Here is a 19760-nt window from a genome sequence, read left to right as displayed (position 1 = left end):
ATGGGGTATTTTAAAAAAAAAAAAAAAATTTCAAAAAACAGCAGACCTGAATGTGGTGGTAAATGAAAATAAAAACTTTAGCGGGGGCATGGAATAAATTTCGTGAAATACAGGTGCAAGAAGCAGCAAAACCCAAGGTGAGAAGGGGCCACCAGTGAGAAAACCTCGAGTTCCTCGCGCTCCGAACAGCTTCGTCCGGTTCGGAACCGCAGGTGGCAGATCTCGGAAATCGGAATAAAGCGAGACCCTGGGAAAGATGACGGATTGGCTGATCTCGACCGTACGATAAAAGGACTTTTTGACTTTCCCTCGTGGTTCCCATTCGGGTTGGGTGAATACCAACCGTAGAATTTAAGCAATCAGCGACGTGTGGACCGCATTAAAAAAATTAAATATGTAAATTTACTTGTGGTTTTAGAATGGCATCAAACTCCTTCCTTGCAAGGAAGTATTGATTAGGTCATTTTCTTTATTTAATTTATTTTTCCCACCATTGTTTTGTGCACTCAGCACCATGGTTAGGTTCGTTTTTCCATAAGTGAAAAATTAAGGTCAATGAGTTGCATAAAAAGAAGACTTAATATTTGCTAAAATCATTTTTAATGGTATTAGTTTTATGTTTTCGTATATTGCGTTGATTTTTTTTTTCTATTGGATTACATAATTAAATGTTTTGATATAATTTAGGATCATTTTTATTAATAGAGAAAATAAGATGATATTTTTTTAAAAAAAAATCTTGTATTTTTGTGATGAAATTACTTGTTGGATTTATAATAGTAAGAATTAAAAAAAAAAAATAGATTATGAATTGATTAGGGATTAATGAAATGAATAACACTTTAATAAGAATATTTGTTGATTTATGGTCTCAAGTCTAAAAAAATGAATTAAAAAAAAAACCAGACCTAGAAAAAAAAGACTATTAGTCATATATTAGAACTTTTAAACCTAGGTTTTGAGAAACAAGTTCGCTAAAATTTGAAATATTCTTGTGAGAAGTCTTAAGCTCAAATTTTTTTTAGGTCAATCGAAAATCTAGAACGTTTTTGAACTACACAATAGACTGCTGTCACTTTTTTCTATTCATAAGATTCAAATTTGAGACCTTTAATATGTAAATTTCTAATCTTTAATGATTAAGATGTTCCTCACAAGTATGAATTTTGAACCTTAGATTTGAATTTGTATAGATTTGAATAAAATATAATATAAAATCGTATATAATTTCTTCTAAATTAATACATATTTAAATTTAAAACTCGAAATTCATACTTTTAAATACTAACTTAAAGAAGAGATTAATAATAAGTGTAACATGAAATCGTAAAACTTGAGAGTTGAAATTACGGAAGAGGTACAAATTATATCTAAAGTCTTTTTGCTCCAATACATAAAAAAGGTTTTCCCATTATATATGTGTGCGTTTGTGTTGTTGGTGCATTGATCAAGGTCAAGACTTGGAGGCTTGGAGCAAAATGAAGCCCGATAAGATTTTTTGACTTAGTTCAATGTCAGTTTATACTCTAATCCCATGTTTGGAGAGGTCCGGAACTTAGATTTGTATTAAATTTGTATAAAATGTAACACAAAATTATGTTGAAATTTGCCAAAATTCACCAAAATTCAAATTTAACCTCTAAAATTCATGTTTTCAAATGCAGCTTAATATATTTTTAAAGTCCTTGAAAATAGAACTTGACATTTTTAGTTAATTAATTTGAACCTTACAAAATCAATTTGAAAGGGACAAATCTAAAAATTTATATAATTTTCATAAATATTTTTTTAAAAATATATTTTTAAGTTGCCCCATGAAAAAATAAGACATGGAAAAAGGGTGTTGTGCCTTTTTTTTTTTTGTTGGATTGGAGGTTGGTGACGAACCTAAACTACATAATAGCAGGTAACACATTTTTTATCTCATACCCTTTCCCACCCCTCATAAGTAGGACTCGAAGATGAAACTTTTAACATAAGAGTACAAAATTTTAACCAATATCTCTAAAGAAATGCGGGTCTTACATAAGCCCATATCTCTTTTTCTCAAAGGAAATTATTAGCTCAAGTTTTATCCTATTTTTGTATTACAAATCACATTATTCGATATGGGAGTGAGCCTTCGGTCAGTTCGATTAAGTCGGTTAAATAGCCAAATTAACCGAAAATATCGATTAAAAAATTTCATTAACCGAATTGACTGAAATTCCATATTTAATCAAATTCAAAATCGATCAAACCAAATTTCGGTTAAATTGATTAATCGATTTAATATTTTAGTATATATAAAATATATATTTTTAATATACATAAAATATAAATAATATATATAATATAAGAAAAATAATATAAAATTTTGGTATATATATAATATATAAAAAAATTTAATATATAATGATATAATCTAAATATATCAAGGTCAAATGAGCTCATCTGCCATAAAGGAGTATTAAAGCACAACAACAATAAGGGTCATCATCGCTCAACGACAGTTGCTCAGCTAGAGCAATTGGCGTCATGTGACGCCTCGACTTTTTATACCATTTTTTTTTTTCATATAACAACATATATATCACATATTAGTCACATCAACCACTGATACCATAATACATAACCCAACTCAAAAGTGGGTACCGGGTATACAATCATACTCAAATACATAATCTTAACAGCGGAAGTCATTTCATATATATATATATATACATACATACCACAACGAATACACATACTAGAGTATCAACCATCCATATATACAAGTCAACCACAGAATTCTAGGGGAATCAAACCTCTCTAGCACAAAATACTCACCCTGACTACTCAGGTTATCGACTCCCCTCTATCTCGAAGCTCTATCACCAGGTCTATCTCGGTTACCTGAAATATTTAAATGATTGGGTGAGACACATCTTAGTAAGGCAGAATAAATTATCTACAGTGTGGGCCAGTATATGATTCATTATATCATAACATATATTCATTTCAGTAAAAATATCTTCTGCGAAAACATACCATTTCCACAATCATAATCATATAGATATATAACACAAACTTTCATAAGCTTTTACTTTTATTTCCAAAACCATACACACGCAACCCATAATTTACCTGCGAGGTTCCCGAGAATAGGGAAGCTTACCCGCCCATACAAGTAGCTTCCCTCTGCCCTGATATCGTTTGCATCCTAACCCGATTAACTCGGGTTCAGCTACAACTGATACTTATCAGAGCATTCACCTTACTCAATAAGCCCTTAGGCGGTGTGTTCTACTTCGCTTTAATTATTTATATTATTAACTCACGCTATTTCATTTCTCATTTCCATTCTCATTTCATTTCCATTTCCATTTCTATTTCCATATCTAGCTCATGAGTGTCCCCAATTACCGATACATCCGTGTTTGTACTCATAATTGCCTTGAGGATATCTCTCCATGAGGATATCTCTCCACGTAATGCTTCCCCCATGAATAGGGTTGTGCGGCCCAAAGGCTGGACCTAACCGCGATTAGCCGACCTGGTTAGGTCAAATATCATATCATATATCTCGTGTCTGTAATACAACTGACCGACCAATAGCCCTGATCCAGACTCAGGGGGTACAACAACTCTACTATACAGCTTAGTCTACTGTCACGCCACACGTTCCACGAGTCTGTGTGGTTGCACTAACACCACTGGTACCGTGCTCAATATCACAACCCATCATTAGAGTTTTTATATCCATCCATCAGGGTTATCAGTACCATATACCAGCAATCATTATACAATATTAGCATTTCATCAATCACATTTCTGTATTCCTGTTTCGGAATTCCACATTTCAATTCTCACAAATCAATATTTATATTGGAGAATTAACGTTCCAATATTCACATTTCTCATATTCATATTTCTCATATTCACATTTCAATATCTGTATTGTAATATTCACATTACAATACTCACATTTTCATATTCTTAATTTCATATTATCATATTAGTATTCACATATCATTATTCTCATTGCAATATTATTATTGCAATGTTCACATTTTCAGTATTCACAACTCATTTTATCATTTCAATGGTATTTCATCAGTTCAATACTCATTCATCTCATAAATACATATACACATCTCATTTCACGTAATTCACATTTCTCAATAAAACATTTTCATATCTCGTAAGAAATACATTTTTCAATACATTCCACTTTCATCATTTTTCCCCATTTCAAATTTCATATCTCCATTCACATTTCATAATCTATATTCTCAGGGTAAATCATTTAACCCAGTTTTAAATATATCTCAATATAAATCATATGTCACACAAATTTCATCTGATATTTATATCATAAATAAATTACAGGTAAAATATTATAAATCCATTTCTCATATTTCTCAACCCATAATTTTCAGAAATAGATTGTTATAGTGTCTTCCCCTTACCTGACTTACTGAGAGGTCCACTAACACCCTAAAGCTAACGCTCCTCGGCGTTCACAATTCAAAAGCATAAAAGTCACATTTTTACCAAATCAGTCAACTCATTTCCCACAACAATTTTTGTATAGTGCTTCTTAGATTTCAAATACTTCAAACAACCCATCAAACCCTTAAATCTCTTACTTACCCTGATTTTGGGATAATACCCAAGAACTCCAAATTGAAAATTTACTTGGCCTATGTTGTAGAGAATCTTCCCAGGAACCTTGTGGCGGTTCCTGATCGTCAATCCGGGCTTTAACGAAGTCAGAAACGAAGAGAGAAGGAGAGGGAACCGTGGATCTAGAGAGAGAGAGAGAGAGAGAAAATGCACACTGAAATAAGGGTTTCCAATATTTATAACTCGGCATTCGTCGGCAAATTCAAGTGGTTCGAGGATGAACCTATGAAGGAACTTCGCCAACGAGGAGGCTATTTCGTCGATGAACCTGAAATTCCCTAAACTCTCTCGGTAATCTCTCGTCGACGAGACACGTGTACCTCATTGTCGAAATCTATGAGACAATCGTCAACGAAGACTCTGGGTTCATCGACGAAGCCCTAATTTCTCCTTTTTAAAATTTCCTTCCCCTTACTCTATCCTTTATTATTATCATTATCCATGAATAAATTTTCCAGGTCTCTACATTTTCTCCTTATAAAATTTCGTCGTCGAAATTTGTCATTTCTCACATTTCCACTCTTCAAGAAAAACTCCACCATTTTATTAATCACCCTCACTTATGGCAGAGGAATACCGTGGTTACATAGGGTATCTGGGAGATTACAACCATTGAAAGCAAATTCTTCCCAAAACCATTAAAACCAAAATACTACCTATACTATACAAATTCAATTTCATAACTTATTCTTGGTTCCCACTGAACAGTTGTGGGTATCTCTGGCGCATCTGCTCCTCTAATTCCCAAGAAGCTTCCTCTACTGCATGGTTGCACCACAAAAATTTTACCAGTGATATTTTTTTCGTACGTAGTTCCTGCTCTTTCCAATCCAAAATCTGCACTGGCGCTTCTTCATAAGAGAAAGCATCACTGAGCTCCAGTGCCTCATATCTGATCACATGGTAGGGATTTGAGACGTATTTTCTCAACATAAAAACATGAAATACGTTGTGAATTCTAAACAAAACTGGTGGTAAAGCTAACCTGTAGGCAATTAGACCCACTCTTTCAAGAATCTAGAATGGTCCAGTATACCTAGGGTTCATTTTACCCTTCCTCTCAAATCTCATAACTCCTTTAAACAGTGCCACCCTAAAAAATACGTGATCTCCAACGTCAAACTCTAACCCACGTTGGTGAGTATCTACATAACTCTTCTACCGACTTTGCACTATTCTGATCCTGTCCTTGATGAGTCTGACTTTATCCTGAGTTTGCTGTATCTGCTCTGGCCCCAATATCTGTTTCTCCCCAATCTCATCCTAGTACAATGGGGATCAACATTTCCTACTATACAATGCCTCAAATGGTGTCATCCAAATGCTGGTCTGATAGTTGTTATTATACGCAAACTCGACTAGTGGTATAAACCGTAACCAACTACCTCCAAAGTCCAACACAGATGCATGTAGCATATCATCCAATATCTATATCGTTCTCTTTGTCTACCCATCTGACTGAGGATGAAATGTTGTACTGAACAACAACTGAGAACCCATGGCCCCTTATAAACTCCTCCATAAACGAGATGTGAACCGTGGGTCTCAATCTGAAACTATGGACATTGGCATGCCATGCATTCTCACTATCTCCTAAATGTATAACTCTGCTAGTTGGTTTAAGGATTCAGAAAATGGGCAGTCTTCGTAATTCGATGCACAACTACTCAAGTGACGTCCTATCTATGTAACATCGGCAATAACCCAGTAACAAAATCCATCGTTATATGCTTCCACTTCCACTTAAGAATATACAGCGGTTGCAATGACCCCGCCGGTCTTTGATGCTCAGCTTTTACCTACTGACATGTCAAATACTGTGCTACAAATTTAGCAATATCTCTTTTCATTTCGCTCCACCAAAAATATTCCCGAAGATCCCTATACATTTTAGTACTACCCGGATGTACCGTATACAAGGATCGGTGCGCTTCCTTTAGAATCACTTTCTTAATTTCAGTATCGGCAGGTATACATAACTTGGTACGGAACCTCAAGGCCCTATCATCTGGGATACTGAAATTCTCCTCCAGACCATCCTATACTTTCCCTATAAGCTCTACTAACTCTACATCACTCATCTATGCTGCTTTAATTCTTTCCTATAGAGTCGATTGCAACACCAGATTGGTAATAAATGTTTGATGATCACCCTCTATGAGTTCTATCCCCAGTCTCTCCAAATCCATTTGAACTGGATGCTATATTGCCACTACAGATATCGATGCACCCAGTGATTTTTGGCTCAAGGCATCAACCGCCACATTAGCCTTTCTCAGGTGGTAATTGATGGTGTAGTCATAATCTTTTATCAGTTCCAACCACCTCCTCTACCTCATATTCAATTCTTTCTGCGTGAAAAAGTATTTTAGGCTTTTGTGATCAATAAAAATTTCACACCTACCCCAATAGAGATAATGTCTCCAAATCTTTAGTGTGTATACCACTACTGCTAACTCCAAATCATAGGTAGGGTAATTCTTCTCATATTCTTTTAACTGTCATGAGGCATATGCTATAACTCTCCCCTACTGCATCAGAACACAACTGAGCTCTTTATGCGATGCATCATTGTAAATCACCAAATCCTTTTCACCTAAAGGAATCGTCAACACCGGTGCAGTGATGAGCCGCTGTTTCAACTCTTGAAAACTCTTCTTATATTCATCAGACCACTGAAATTTCACCCCTTTCCTGGTCAATCTAGTCAACGGACCCGACAATTTAGAAAAACCATCAACAAACATGCGGTAGTATCCAGCCAATCTTAGGAAACTTCTGATTTCTTGCACATTCTTTGGTCATACCCAGTCTAGTACTGCCTCAATTATACTCGGGTCTACTGAGATACCACCCTTGCAGATCACATGTCCAGGGAAGGTAACCTGCTCTAGCTAGAACTTGCACTTCTTAAATTTTGCAAACAATTTCTTTTCCCTCAGTACCTGAAGTACTATCCTCAAATGTTCCTTATGCTCCTCTAGGCTCTTTAAATACACCAGTATATCATTGATAAACACTACCAAAAACTGATCTAAATACTGGTGGAATACGCGGTTCATCAAGTCCATAAACACTACAGGAGCATTTGTTAGTCCATACGGTATAACCAAGAATTCATAATGGCCATAGCGAGTCCTGAATGCCGTCTTTGAAATATCCTCTGCTCTGACCTTTACCTGATGATACCCAAACCGTAAATCTATCTTCGAGAAAACCTGTGTCCCATGTAGCTGATCAAACAAATTGTCGAAGCGGGGAAGCAGGTATTTATTCTTGATAGTCATTTTGTTAATTTCTCGATAGTTGGTACAAGGTGACCCAAAAGATGGGTACAATTCATTAGACCTACGAGAGGAGTTGGTCAGAACAAAGTCCCACTAGATTAGCTGCTTGGCACAATTCCTCAAGAAGAGCTGGTTGGAACAATGTTCCACCAGGGGAGCTGCTCAACACAATTTCTTAAGAAGAGCTGGTCAAAACAAAGTTCCACAAGAAGAGCTGCTCGGCACAATTCCTCGAGAAGAGCTGGTCGGAACAAAGTTCCACCATAGGAGCTACTTGACTCAAACGCCTACGAGAAAAGCTAGTCGGAAAAAAGTTCCACCTAGGGAGCTGCTCGGCACAATTCCTCAAGAAGATTTGGTCGAAACAAAGTCCCACTAGAGGAGCTGCTTGGCACAATTCCTCGAGAAGAGCTAGTTGGAACAAAGTTTCATAAGAAGAGCTGCTCGACAGAAATTCCTGTAACGCCTCGAACCCTTAAACCCGGGTTCGGGTATAACGCATTATACCTGATAAAATCCCTGATAGTCTATAATTCGTAATATATGCAGTGGAAAACGTAAACATAATCTCCATATAATAAAATACCAGAGTTTACTAATTTTAACTATAATCCATAATAGATCATCCATCACCTGCATTTCCATAAATCTACATAACTCCCAAAATATTTTAATATTTTCACAATCATTCCCTACTCAACAGCCTTAAAACATAAAGATATAACACATAAATATTTACATTCCCCAAAATTAACTTAGAAATATTCCATTTTCTTTTTCTATTTCCCAATAATGCTATAAAAACCTTGAGCTCTCAAAGCTCGATCCCGAGGAAATCCTGAAAAAGATAAATTCATATTCGGGTGAGACACATCTTAGTAAAGGAAGAAACCATATATTAAAACAGTGTGTGGCCAACATGAATCTATATAACAACAAAATATTTAACATTTGAAAATCATTAACATAATTCTAAAATCATTCTCTCAGCCTACTAAATCATATGCAAAAGATTTAACCCACGAGATTACCCAAGAATAGGGGTGATTACCTGCCCATACAAGTAGCACCCCTCTACCCTGATACTTAGGTAACCCTATGGTCACAACTAAAGCATACCAGAGCACTCACCTTACTCAGTAAGTCCTCAAGCGTTAGATTGATCTCGCACTCACACAGTTCAACAATAGCTTACCAGTAAAGGCCCTAAGGATAGAAAAATCCACCCGCCCATACAAGTAGGTTCTCTCTGCCCTAGTACGTTTTGCAGCTACTGCCACCTCTAAAGCCACTAGTGCACTTGCCTTTCTCAGCAAGCCCTCAGGCGAAAGTTTGCCTTGCCCAATCGTAACATGTTCTGTATACATAGATACTTCTAATATCATAATACATTATTCCTTTCTGTCATTATTCATTCATACACATATGTTCATATTCATAGCTTAAACATTGCATTACATTTCACTTTACGTAATTCTTCATATACATCATTTACATTTGTCATTTCATACCATGTCATCTCATTGTCATTTCATAGCATTTCCATTTCTTTCCTTCGCACTACAGCTGGTCTTTAGCCATCATCAGTTAGTCTACAATTCCTTTTTAGTTGTCATACTACAACTCCTTTTAACTGTCATCAGTTAGTCTACGTAGAAACGTCTAGATCTGCTAACATGGCTGTCTTTCAGTTGTCTTACATTTACATGGTTGCATTTAGCATACACAAGCAACATAGTCCATTTCATATTTTATTCTTAATGCCTTACTTACTTAGCTTGTATCTCATATATTTAATATATATTTGCACAGAACCTCATGCCACACAATTTAGCAGTAAAATTCATACATATTCCTGTAAAATAGGCCAACCCACATTTAGCATTTACTACTGAAAATACAATTTTCATTTCTTGCATAATTATCCAGAAAATTCCTTCCACTTTCTTCAGTTTATTTCCACAAATACATAACTAAATAAGTGGTCCTAGGCTCAGTAATCATAGTTTTACATGATTGACATTTTAGTAATTCACACCAAAACATACATGTAGACACCCTATTTTTGCCCTAACCAAATAAAACACGGGGTCCCCTCTTATTTTATTATTTTCATTATTATTATTATTATTATTTTCCTATATTATTAGTACTTTACTATTATTTTACTAGCACTTGTATTATCTTCATTTTTATTTTACTTTACTATAACTATTTTTATTTTTCATTCATTTTATTGTTTGTGATATATTATTATTATTATTATTATTATTATTATTATTATTATTATTATTTTATTTTCCTATATTATTATAAGTAATTTATTATTATCACTATTATTGATTTATTATTGTTATTATTTTATATTTATTATTTTTATTTTTACTATAATTATTTATTACTATTTACTATTTAGTAGTATTATTATTATTATTACCTTATTGATATTTATATTATTATGATTATTATTATTATTATTATTTCCTTTTTTATTATTACCATAAGAATAAAATCATAAAAAAAAAAGAAGAAAAATAAAAATCACAAAAGGAAAGTTTCTTAGTTTTATAATTTTTTTTTTTTTTTTATAAAAGAGGGGGGCACCGCACGGCAAAGGAGGAGGGAGGCCAAAAAGAAAAAACCCTAACTCTCATCTCTCCCTCACGCATCTCACTCGCTGCAACAGCAGCGGCCTCACACCGGGGGGCAGAAACAAAAAAAAAAAACCTCTCTTTGTTCTTCAGCCTCACCGCTGCACCCAGCAGCTCTCCGGCAACCCTAGCCTCCCCCATCTCCTTCTCCCCTCTGCTCTCTGTTTCTCCCACACCACCAGGCCTGATCGCCCTTTGCATCCATCAATCTTCTCCACTCTGTCGAGCACCACCCTCCCCGCAGCAGTGCACCAGCGATCCCAGTAGCCCTCTGCAACCAGCTTCTCCGGCCACCCTCTGTGGCAGTCCTCCTCCAGCCGTTCCAGCCAGCCGAGCTCCTCTGCCTCTCCACGAACCAGCAGCAGAACCACAGCACCCGCAGCCAAGCTCCACAGACCACCATCATCTCCGACGAACCAGCGACCTCAATCTCGAATCCCTCTCTCCGTTCTCGCCTGTAACTCCGGCAAGACCCCCAGTAGGAGCAACCACCCAGCAGCCCACTCACTCCAGCCACCGTCGCCGTCGCTCGCTCCCGTCGCCGTCGACGTCTCCCGGTGGTACCCCCGTGGATCTCAGGCCATCAGTTCCTCACGGTTGTAGTCACAGTGCTCTCCAAGGTGAAATTTTCATGTGATTATCAGGGGAGTAGCTATATTATTATTATGTATATAGATTTACATTCTATATTATTTCTGCTGTCATATACATATTGCGGGGTTATTATATTATGCTCGTTAGTTTTTGTTTTGTTAATTTTGTGTATATATTTTATCATTGTTTATGGGGCTATTATTATCATATGGTATTATCATTTAACATGTATAGTTTTTATTTATTATTATTATTATTATTATTGTTGTTGTATAACATGTCGTATATATTTTAATATCTAACATATATGGGTTTTCTTTCGCTTTTGTTATTGTTGTTATATTTAATATATGCATACTCATATTAGTATTTTAACACATTTAGTATCAGTATTTTAGAACTTTTACATATTCACATACAAGGGTATCGATTATTAGGTCGAGTTTGACATTTTGGTATATATTAGGTAAGTTACTATTATGTTTAGTGTGATAATGCATAGAATATTCGCATGGTAAGGGTTATATTGATGGGGCATATAATTTAATGTTTAATATGTATTTTTAGGGTGTGTTCGTTGTTCGTTGTATTTATTGAGGTAAGGTTTATATTATAAGATTTTATCATGATGGCATTTATATTGTAAAATTTGTATTGTCTTAATATGTATTCTTAGGGTTTGGATTGACATCTTGTTGTGGTTCTTATGTGTAAGATATTTTATTCATACTTATATTGTGTGTTAACTTTATATTATATCATTAGTATTTTATAATTTTGGTCATGTTGGAATTTTTAGTAAATTAGTTGCACTATATGTGGTATTTTAGAACTATAGTTGTATTGTTTTTAATATTCTAGAATGTTAGTAATATTAGGTATTTAATAACTTAGGATTTATAAGTAACATCGTGCATATAATTTAGTATTTTAGGTAATTTTTAATATAGCATCTTGAGTAATACTATATATTTATTATTATTATGATACTTTTAGTATGTTAATTATTATGGTAAGTTTAATATTTTAGGTAATATTTTTGGTGTTTTGGTATCATGCTATTATATGGTATGTTTAGTATATATAGTATTATAGTAATTTATTACGTAGCATATTATTTGTGGATATTTATTATTGTTATCATCGTGTTTATGTTTATTATGGTATGTTTAAGTATTTTTGTTTATAACGCACATGTAGTATTTTAATAATATGATATGCTCATTATCTTAGTCTATATTATATGTTTATATTCTACTATTATTGGTATGTTAGATATTTTAACTTCTATTATATATGTTGATTAGTACATATTATGGTATCCTAATACTCTAGTTTATTGTTATTTTATTCATTTATCTATTTATTTATTATGTTTAAATTATTATATCTATTATCCAAAACCTCCCAAACTAGCATTTTCATATTTAGGAAAACCCATAAAATTTCTAAAATTTGGGAGCGTATTTTATAAAGTATTTTTGATTTTTAATCCCTATGATTTTATTGCGAGGGTATGAGCCTTCGGGCATCACGTACCCTAGGCTCTGAGGGAATATATATGTATATATTATCTTTATTTATTTATTATTTTATTTATTTATTTATTTTATTTATAAATTCATAAAAAGGAGTAATTTAAAGAATTATTAGATTAACTTAGGGATAATTTCAAATTAATTAGGTACCGTTCGTAAGAACGGGCGCGTAGGGGGTGCTCGTACCTTCCCCTCGCGTAACCGAACTCCCGACCCCAACTCTGGTAATGTAGACCGATTCTACCCCTAACGGGGTAGTAATCATGTGTTCTAATCGCACTAAAGGTTAGTGGCGACTCCGACCTTTTCCATGATTTTCCTTGAAAAAATAATCATTTAAATTTTGCCACCCGGGGCACACGCGCCCCCGGGACGTCTCGACAATACATATAATATAACAAAAATTATTATCTTTAATTTTATAAAATTTGATTTAATATATAATTTCTCCTTACCTGGTTTCTTGAACTACGCCAACAGGGATCTCGAAAAATACCTACGGCGCTCACTTGGACCCTGAATCAAAAATCCTAATTCCATTAAATTAACCTTAAAAATATTATTTTAATTCTTCCTAAGTCTCTAAATACCAAATAAATAATTCTACCCTTAAATATAGTTAAATTACCAAATTTTCTAAATCCCACTTTCGCTTTAAAGTGGGGCATAGAAAACCCCAATTGAAAATTGACTTATGTCAAAATGACGACGATCACGACTAGGATCTTGTGGTCGTGCCTGATCGTCGATTTAACAGCATATTTAATGAAAAATTGAGAAATTAGGAGAAATTTGCCTTACCCCAAGAATGGTGCCTATGCTATTCCCATAACAAATTCGCTCTAGTAGAAATGTCGATGGCAGAGTTAGAAATCCAACGGCACCTTCCGTTTCCTGATTGGTCGAATATTCGTCGAGAAATGAGGGGAGAGAGAGAGGCGGGGACGAAGAGGCGATGGAGAAGGAGACAGAGAGCTGAGCGGATCTGTTTCTCCTAGAAGCTTCAAGCTTCTTTCTTTTTTTCTTTTAGTTACTTTACATATAACATAATAATATTATATTTTATATATATATATATATATATATATATATATATATATATATATATATATATATAGACACACACACATATATACTTTAACCATTATATATATTTGTATATCATCTTATTTATATAATACATCAGATTTAATAATACTTAATTAATTCATAATAATTTATCTTTAAAATTTCTATTATTTTTTATTTAATTAATTTAATAATATTTAATTAATAAATTTAATTAATTAATAATTACTCTTAACTTTTTTTTAATTAAAATTTTTTTTTTTTCGGGTTATTACAACGCCTACGAGAAGAGCTAGTCAAAACAAAGTCCCACTTGAGGAGCTACTCGGCACAATTCCTCGAGAAGAGCTGGTTGGAACAAAGTTCCACCAGAGGAACTGCTCAGCACAATTCCTTGAGAAGAGCTGGTCGGAGCAAAGTTCCACCAAGGGAGCTGCACGGCACAATTCCTTGAGAAGAGCTTGTCGAAACAAAGTTCCACAAGAAGAGCTGCTAGGCACAAATGCCTACAAGAAGAGTTGGCCAGAACAAAGTTACACCAGAGGAATTGCTCAGCACAATTCCTCGAGAAGAGCTAGTTGGAACAAAGTTCCACCAGAGGAACTGCTCATCACAATTCCTCGTGAAGAGCTGGTCGGAACAAAGTCCCACCAGAGGACCTGCTCGGCACAATTCCTTGAGAAGAGCTGGTCGAAACAAAGTTCGCAGAAAGAGCTGATCAACATAATTCCACGGGAAGAGCTGGTTGGAACAAAGTTGCACAAGAAGAGCTTCTTAGCACAAACAACCTACGGGAAGAGCTAGTTGAGACAAAGTTCCACAAGAGGGACTACTCAGCACGAATGCCTACGAGAGGAGCTGGTCGGAACAAAGTTCCACTAGAGGAGCTTCTTGGCAAAATTCCTCGGGAAGAGCTGGTCAGAACAAAGCTTCACAAGAGGAGCTGTTCGACACAAACACCTACGAGAGGAGCTGTTGGAACAAAGTTCCACCAGAGGAGCTGCTCGGCATGATTGGCTTGGTGAAGCCATACGAGCCTCAACATCGGCTTGGATCAGCCAACCTATTTCAAACCTAGCCCGGCAAATCTAGATACGCCTTAATATGGGCTCGGATCAGTCAACCTTTCAAACTCTACTCAGCAAAGCCATACGAGCCTTAACATCGGCTCGGATCAGTTGACCTCCTTCAAACCCAGCTCGGTAAAGCCAAATAAGCCTTAATATCGGCTCAGATCAACCGACATCCTTCGAACTCAACTCGGCAAATATATATATATATAGGGAGAGATAGGACAACTTTCGAACATTTAAGAACAAGTTCTGAAAATTCGAAACTAAGGGGGGGACAACTGATATACCCTAAATATATCAAGGTCAAAGGAGCTCATTCGCCATAAAAGAGCATTAAGACACAACAATAATAGGGGCCATCATCGCTCAACGACAATTGCTCAGCCAGAGCAATTAACATCAACTCCATAAAGACCAGAGTGATTCATGCCTGCACCATAATTTGCCAATAAATGGCATTACACCCTCGGGTCAACTCCCGCCACTATAAATAGGGACTTAGAGAAGAGGCTAAGGTATTTCATTCTTAACCCATATTTACTATTGCTTGCAACATCTCTAGAGCAATCCCTTACTTAGGCATCAGAGTAATCCCCCGGAGTACACCCCGGGTCTTCTAAGCCTTGCCTATTTTTCTATCCTTTTTAGAAGATCGAGATCAGAAGGTCCACCGGAGGTACTTCAACTTTTTATCTAGCAACATATAATATGTATAATTATTTATTATTAATTTATACTATTCGGTTAATTCGGTTAACTTTATTAACCAAACCCAAAAATCAAACTGAAAACTGAAAATCAAAATTCAATGAAAATGAAAATCGAACCGAACCGAATAAATTTTTAACAAAACCGAACCAATCGAATTTATTCAGTTAATTCAGTTTTAACGGAATTACGCTCACCCCTAATTAGATTGCAATCGAGTGGCATAGGGTTGGCAATGAATCTGAACTACATGATAGCAGGTAACACATTTTTTATCCCATATCTCTTCCTACCCCTCATAAGTAAGACTATGAAGATAAAACTTTAAACATTCAAGTACAAAATTTTAACCAATATCTCTAAAGAGATGTGGGCCTTAAATAAGCTAATTTGTCTTTTTCTTAAAGGAAATTATTAGTTCAAGTTTTATCACAATTTTTTTTATTACAAATCACATTATTAGAATGCAATCAAGTGAGAAGGGGTTGACAACGAACTGAACTACATAATAGTAGATAATGCATTTTTTTTCTATTCTATATCCTTTCTTACACCTTGTTAGACCTAGTGGCTAAGGGCTTTCATTCCAGTCTTTTTTTTATGACAACAACCCATTAGCAGTTCTTTAAGATTACTAACAGTTTTCCTTTAGTCCAGTCCGGATGCACAGGACAAATCCAAAGTAAGCATAAGAGTTAAACAAGTCTCAAACCAGCAAAGAGCAAATGACCATCAACATAGTCCAACATATGACATACCCGGAACTTAGCCACTCAACCAAAGCGTTTATGGATCCTGCATAGCAAGCACAAGCTCTGGGTTGTGAGTGTGAGTAAGGGAGATTGATATTGTAATCCCTTGTGTATGGTGCGGTGCAAAAGTAGCGAGCAAGAGATGGGCAAATTACATATGCACTTAGTTCACGGTAGACTAGAACACAAGCACTAGTCTCACATATACATAACAAGTCAAGTAAACTGCACAAGATGTCTATAACCCTCAAACATATTTTATTAAACCCAAGACATCTTAAAATATATTAAAGATCATTTCTAAAACAAAGATGAAAACCTTTTACTTCAACATAAACCAAAGTTTGAACGAATTTAGAAGGAAAAGTAAAGGGTTTGTCGATGAATACATGGGATTCGTTGACGAGAACAACACATCACCTCATTGATGTACACATGGTACTCATCGACGAGAATATATTGAGATCACCCAAAAAGTTCAGAGCACCTTCGTCAACGAATACAGGAGATTCGACGACAAAGTCTGTGCAAAGGTTCGTCGACGTACATAGGGTACTCGTCGACGAGAATATACCAAGACCACCTAAAAGTTAAGAGCACCTTTGTCGGCGAATACAGGGGATTCGGCAACGAAGTCTGTGCAATGGTTTGTTGACGTACATAGGGTACTCGTAGACAAAAAAAAACCAAGACCTATATAAATTCAGAACCAATGGTTCATCGATGAACATAGGGCTTCGTTGAAGAAGGGACTCATAAGACTCATCAACGAAGTCGTGACCTCGTCGACGAACGTCGGGTTGTAGACAGTATTAAATGAGCCAAAACGGCTAGTTTTCAATTTGTCTCATATCAAGAAATGCCCAACGGATCTCTAGCGCTTGGCTCGTCCTTTTGGCCTTTAAAATAGGTCTTATGTATTTATTTCAAACTAGTTAAGCATATTAGTTGTTGAGAACAATTATTGTGCATTCATACTAGGGTTTCACTTTGTGCCATCTTGCCCTCTTGCTCTTGTTTTTTTTTACTCTCCATTGACAAAGAGGGAATAGTGTGAGGTTTGTATTGGGATATTCAGCTCAAAGAGGAGCATTTTACATTGTATCTACTTGTTTTCAAATTCTTTGTATTGGAAGACTATTTGTGAGCCATTATAAGGTGACTCTAGGTGAGCACCATTGTAAGAGCTCGTTGTGAGCAGCTAGTTGTATAGGCTTCTCCATCGGGAAAGAGGATCACATAGTGGATTTGAGGAATCCTTGAGTTGGTCTCAAGGTGTGGACGTAGGCTTGGTGCCGAACCACATTAACATCGTTGCGTTAAGCTTCTCTCTTCTCTTTTCTCTTGTGTTGCTCAGTTATTGCTATTTGCTTTTTATATATACTATGATATAATACTCTTGTTCTTGTCAAGAAATCTTTGTGATTGTAGAAAAAGTTGTATATCCGTGAAAGACGTCTATTCCCCCCCCCCCTCTAGATGCATATTCGGGCCAACAAGTGGTATCAGAGCGCCAGTCGCTAGACATTCGGAGTAATTTCTTGGCGCAAAGATCAGAATGGCGGATATGTTTGACCAAGGTCAATCCGTGGATCATCCTACCAAGTTTTGTGGAATTAACTATCAGGCATGGAAAGATCAGATGTCAATCTTCATCCAAGCTTATGACTACCGAATGTGGAATGTCATCACCGAAGGAGACTACGTTTTCAAGAATGAGGAAGGCGATGACATACCAATTGGGAAACTTCTCGAGGCTGATGCAAAGCTAGCACAGCTAAATTTCAAGATTGAAAACTTCCTTTATTGTGCTGTAAATGATGAAGAACACAACTGAATCTGTGGATGCAACATGACAAAGGAGATGTGGGAAAAGCTTCAGGTAACATATGAAGGAACAACCTAGGTAAAGAAATCAAAAATTTATATGTTAGTTAAAGAATACAAAATGTTTAAAATGGAAGAGGGTGAGTCAATTACTCCTATGTTTACTCATTTTGCACATATTACAAATGGACTAAAAGCCCTTGGTATAGAATATTCTATGGAAGATAATGTGCAGAAAGTCCTTCGCCCTCTACCAGAATCTTGGCATGCAAAGTCCACAGCAATTGAGGAGGCAAAGGACCAATCAAAGGTCACTATCGATGAGCTAATTGGGTCACTCATGACCTATGAAATCAAAAGAAAAATGCTACCGCAGAAGCTGAGGGACCAAAGAAGGCAATCAGAATTGCCCTAAAAGCTGGAAAACAAAAGGAGCTCATGTAGAAAGAAGAAAATGACGATGATGATGAAGCTACTCTCCTTACAAGAAGATTTAGAAATTTTTTGATGAAGATACAAGGTGGCAAACAAAGGGAGAAAGGAGAATCAAGCATAAGGTGCTACAACTGCAAAAAAGATTGGACACTGCATGGCTAACTGCCCTCTCTTCAAAAACAAAGGTAACAATCAGCAAGGAGACAAAAAGAAGTTCAAAACCATGAACGCAACCGGATGGGATGAGCTAGATGGAACCTAAACCGATGAAGAAATCAAAGAAGAAGTTGCCAACTTCTGCTTTATGGTGGACAAACAAAATGAGGTAAATTCTAATGATGAATACCTTCCATCATACGAAGAATTAGAAGAAAATTGTAGGAAGCTTTACATTGAATTGATAGCTACCAAAAAGAAAAAAAAACTTTTAGAAGAAACTCATACAAGATGTAAGCAAAAACAAATCTACTCATGTGACACTTTAAAGAAGGAAAATGCATCTCTCAGTCTCGAAAACGAAAAACTTATCAAGGATTGTAAAAATTACAAGGAGTCCTCTCAAAAAGAAGTTGGAAGTTTGAAAAAACATATTATGGGAACTCTTCAAGAAAATTCAAAATTGAAAAAGAAGGTTAAAGATCAAAATAATACAATTTACAAATGGTAAAGAGAATTTTGATAAGCTACTTGGAGTCCAAAGGTTTGGAATTTTCAAAGAAGGATTAGCGTATGGCTTATCGTCATCCAAATCAATCGGTTTTGCAAATCTTTGTGCTAAAAGAAGCTCATTGTCAAAGAAAATCCTTGCACCTAAACCAAACCCCTTACATGCTAATAAAGTTTTCTTATATTGCGAACAAAAGGGTCATGTACGCTTTACTTGCCCCTTCATGGGAAACAGAGGAAAAGGCATGAAACACAAATGGGTGATTAAGAACACAAACCCTGTAGGACCCAAGACAATATGTGTAACGCCCCGAACCCTTAAACTTGGGCCCGGTGCATTAAACCTAATAATATCCTGATAAATCATAATCCATAACATACATACGTAACGGAAAACATAATCATAATCTCCATACAATATATACCATAATACCGTAATACCAGAGTTTTCTATTTTCTATCTACAAATCCATAAAAACCAACCATCACCTGCATTTCCATAAATACATACATC

At 35.6% G+C, this 19760-nt stretch overlaps 1 protein-coding gene across 1 annotated transcript; it reads left to right on the top strand.

Moving 5' to 3' along the window:
- LOC131145675 (vegetative cell wall protein gp1-like) lies at positions 1–11222 on the top strand. The gene is made up of 3 exons (XM_058094874.1): positions 1–5; positions 114–137; positions 10679–11222. Exons 1-3 carry the CDS (start codon positions 1–3, stop codon positions 11220–11222), a joined length of 573 nt encoding a protein of 190 aa, XP_057950857.1.
- The last annotated feature ends 8538 nt before the right edge of the window (positions 11223–19760 follow it).

Source organism: Malania oleifera, chromosome 13 (assembly GCF_029873635.1).
Source record: "Malania oleifera isolate guangnan ecotype guangnan chromosome 13, ASM2987363v1, whole genome shotgun sequence".
Classification (NCBI taxonomy): domain Eukaryota; kingdom Viridiplantae; phylum Streptophyta; class Magnoliopsida; order Santalales; family Ximeniaceae; genus Malania; species Malania oleifera.
This window is presented reverse-complemented; position numbering and strand designations above follow the sequence as displayed.

What these genes read in the sequence shown, in the direction of transcription:
- LOC131145675 (XM_058094874.1), top strand. An exon ending in AAGAAGCAGCAAAACCCAAG is followed by an intron (nt 138 to 10,678) that starts GTGAGAAGGGGC and finishes TTTGTTCTTCAG; the next exon opens with CCTCACCGCTGCACCCAGCA.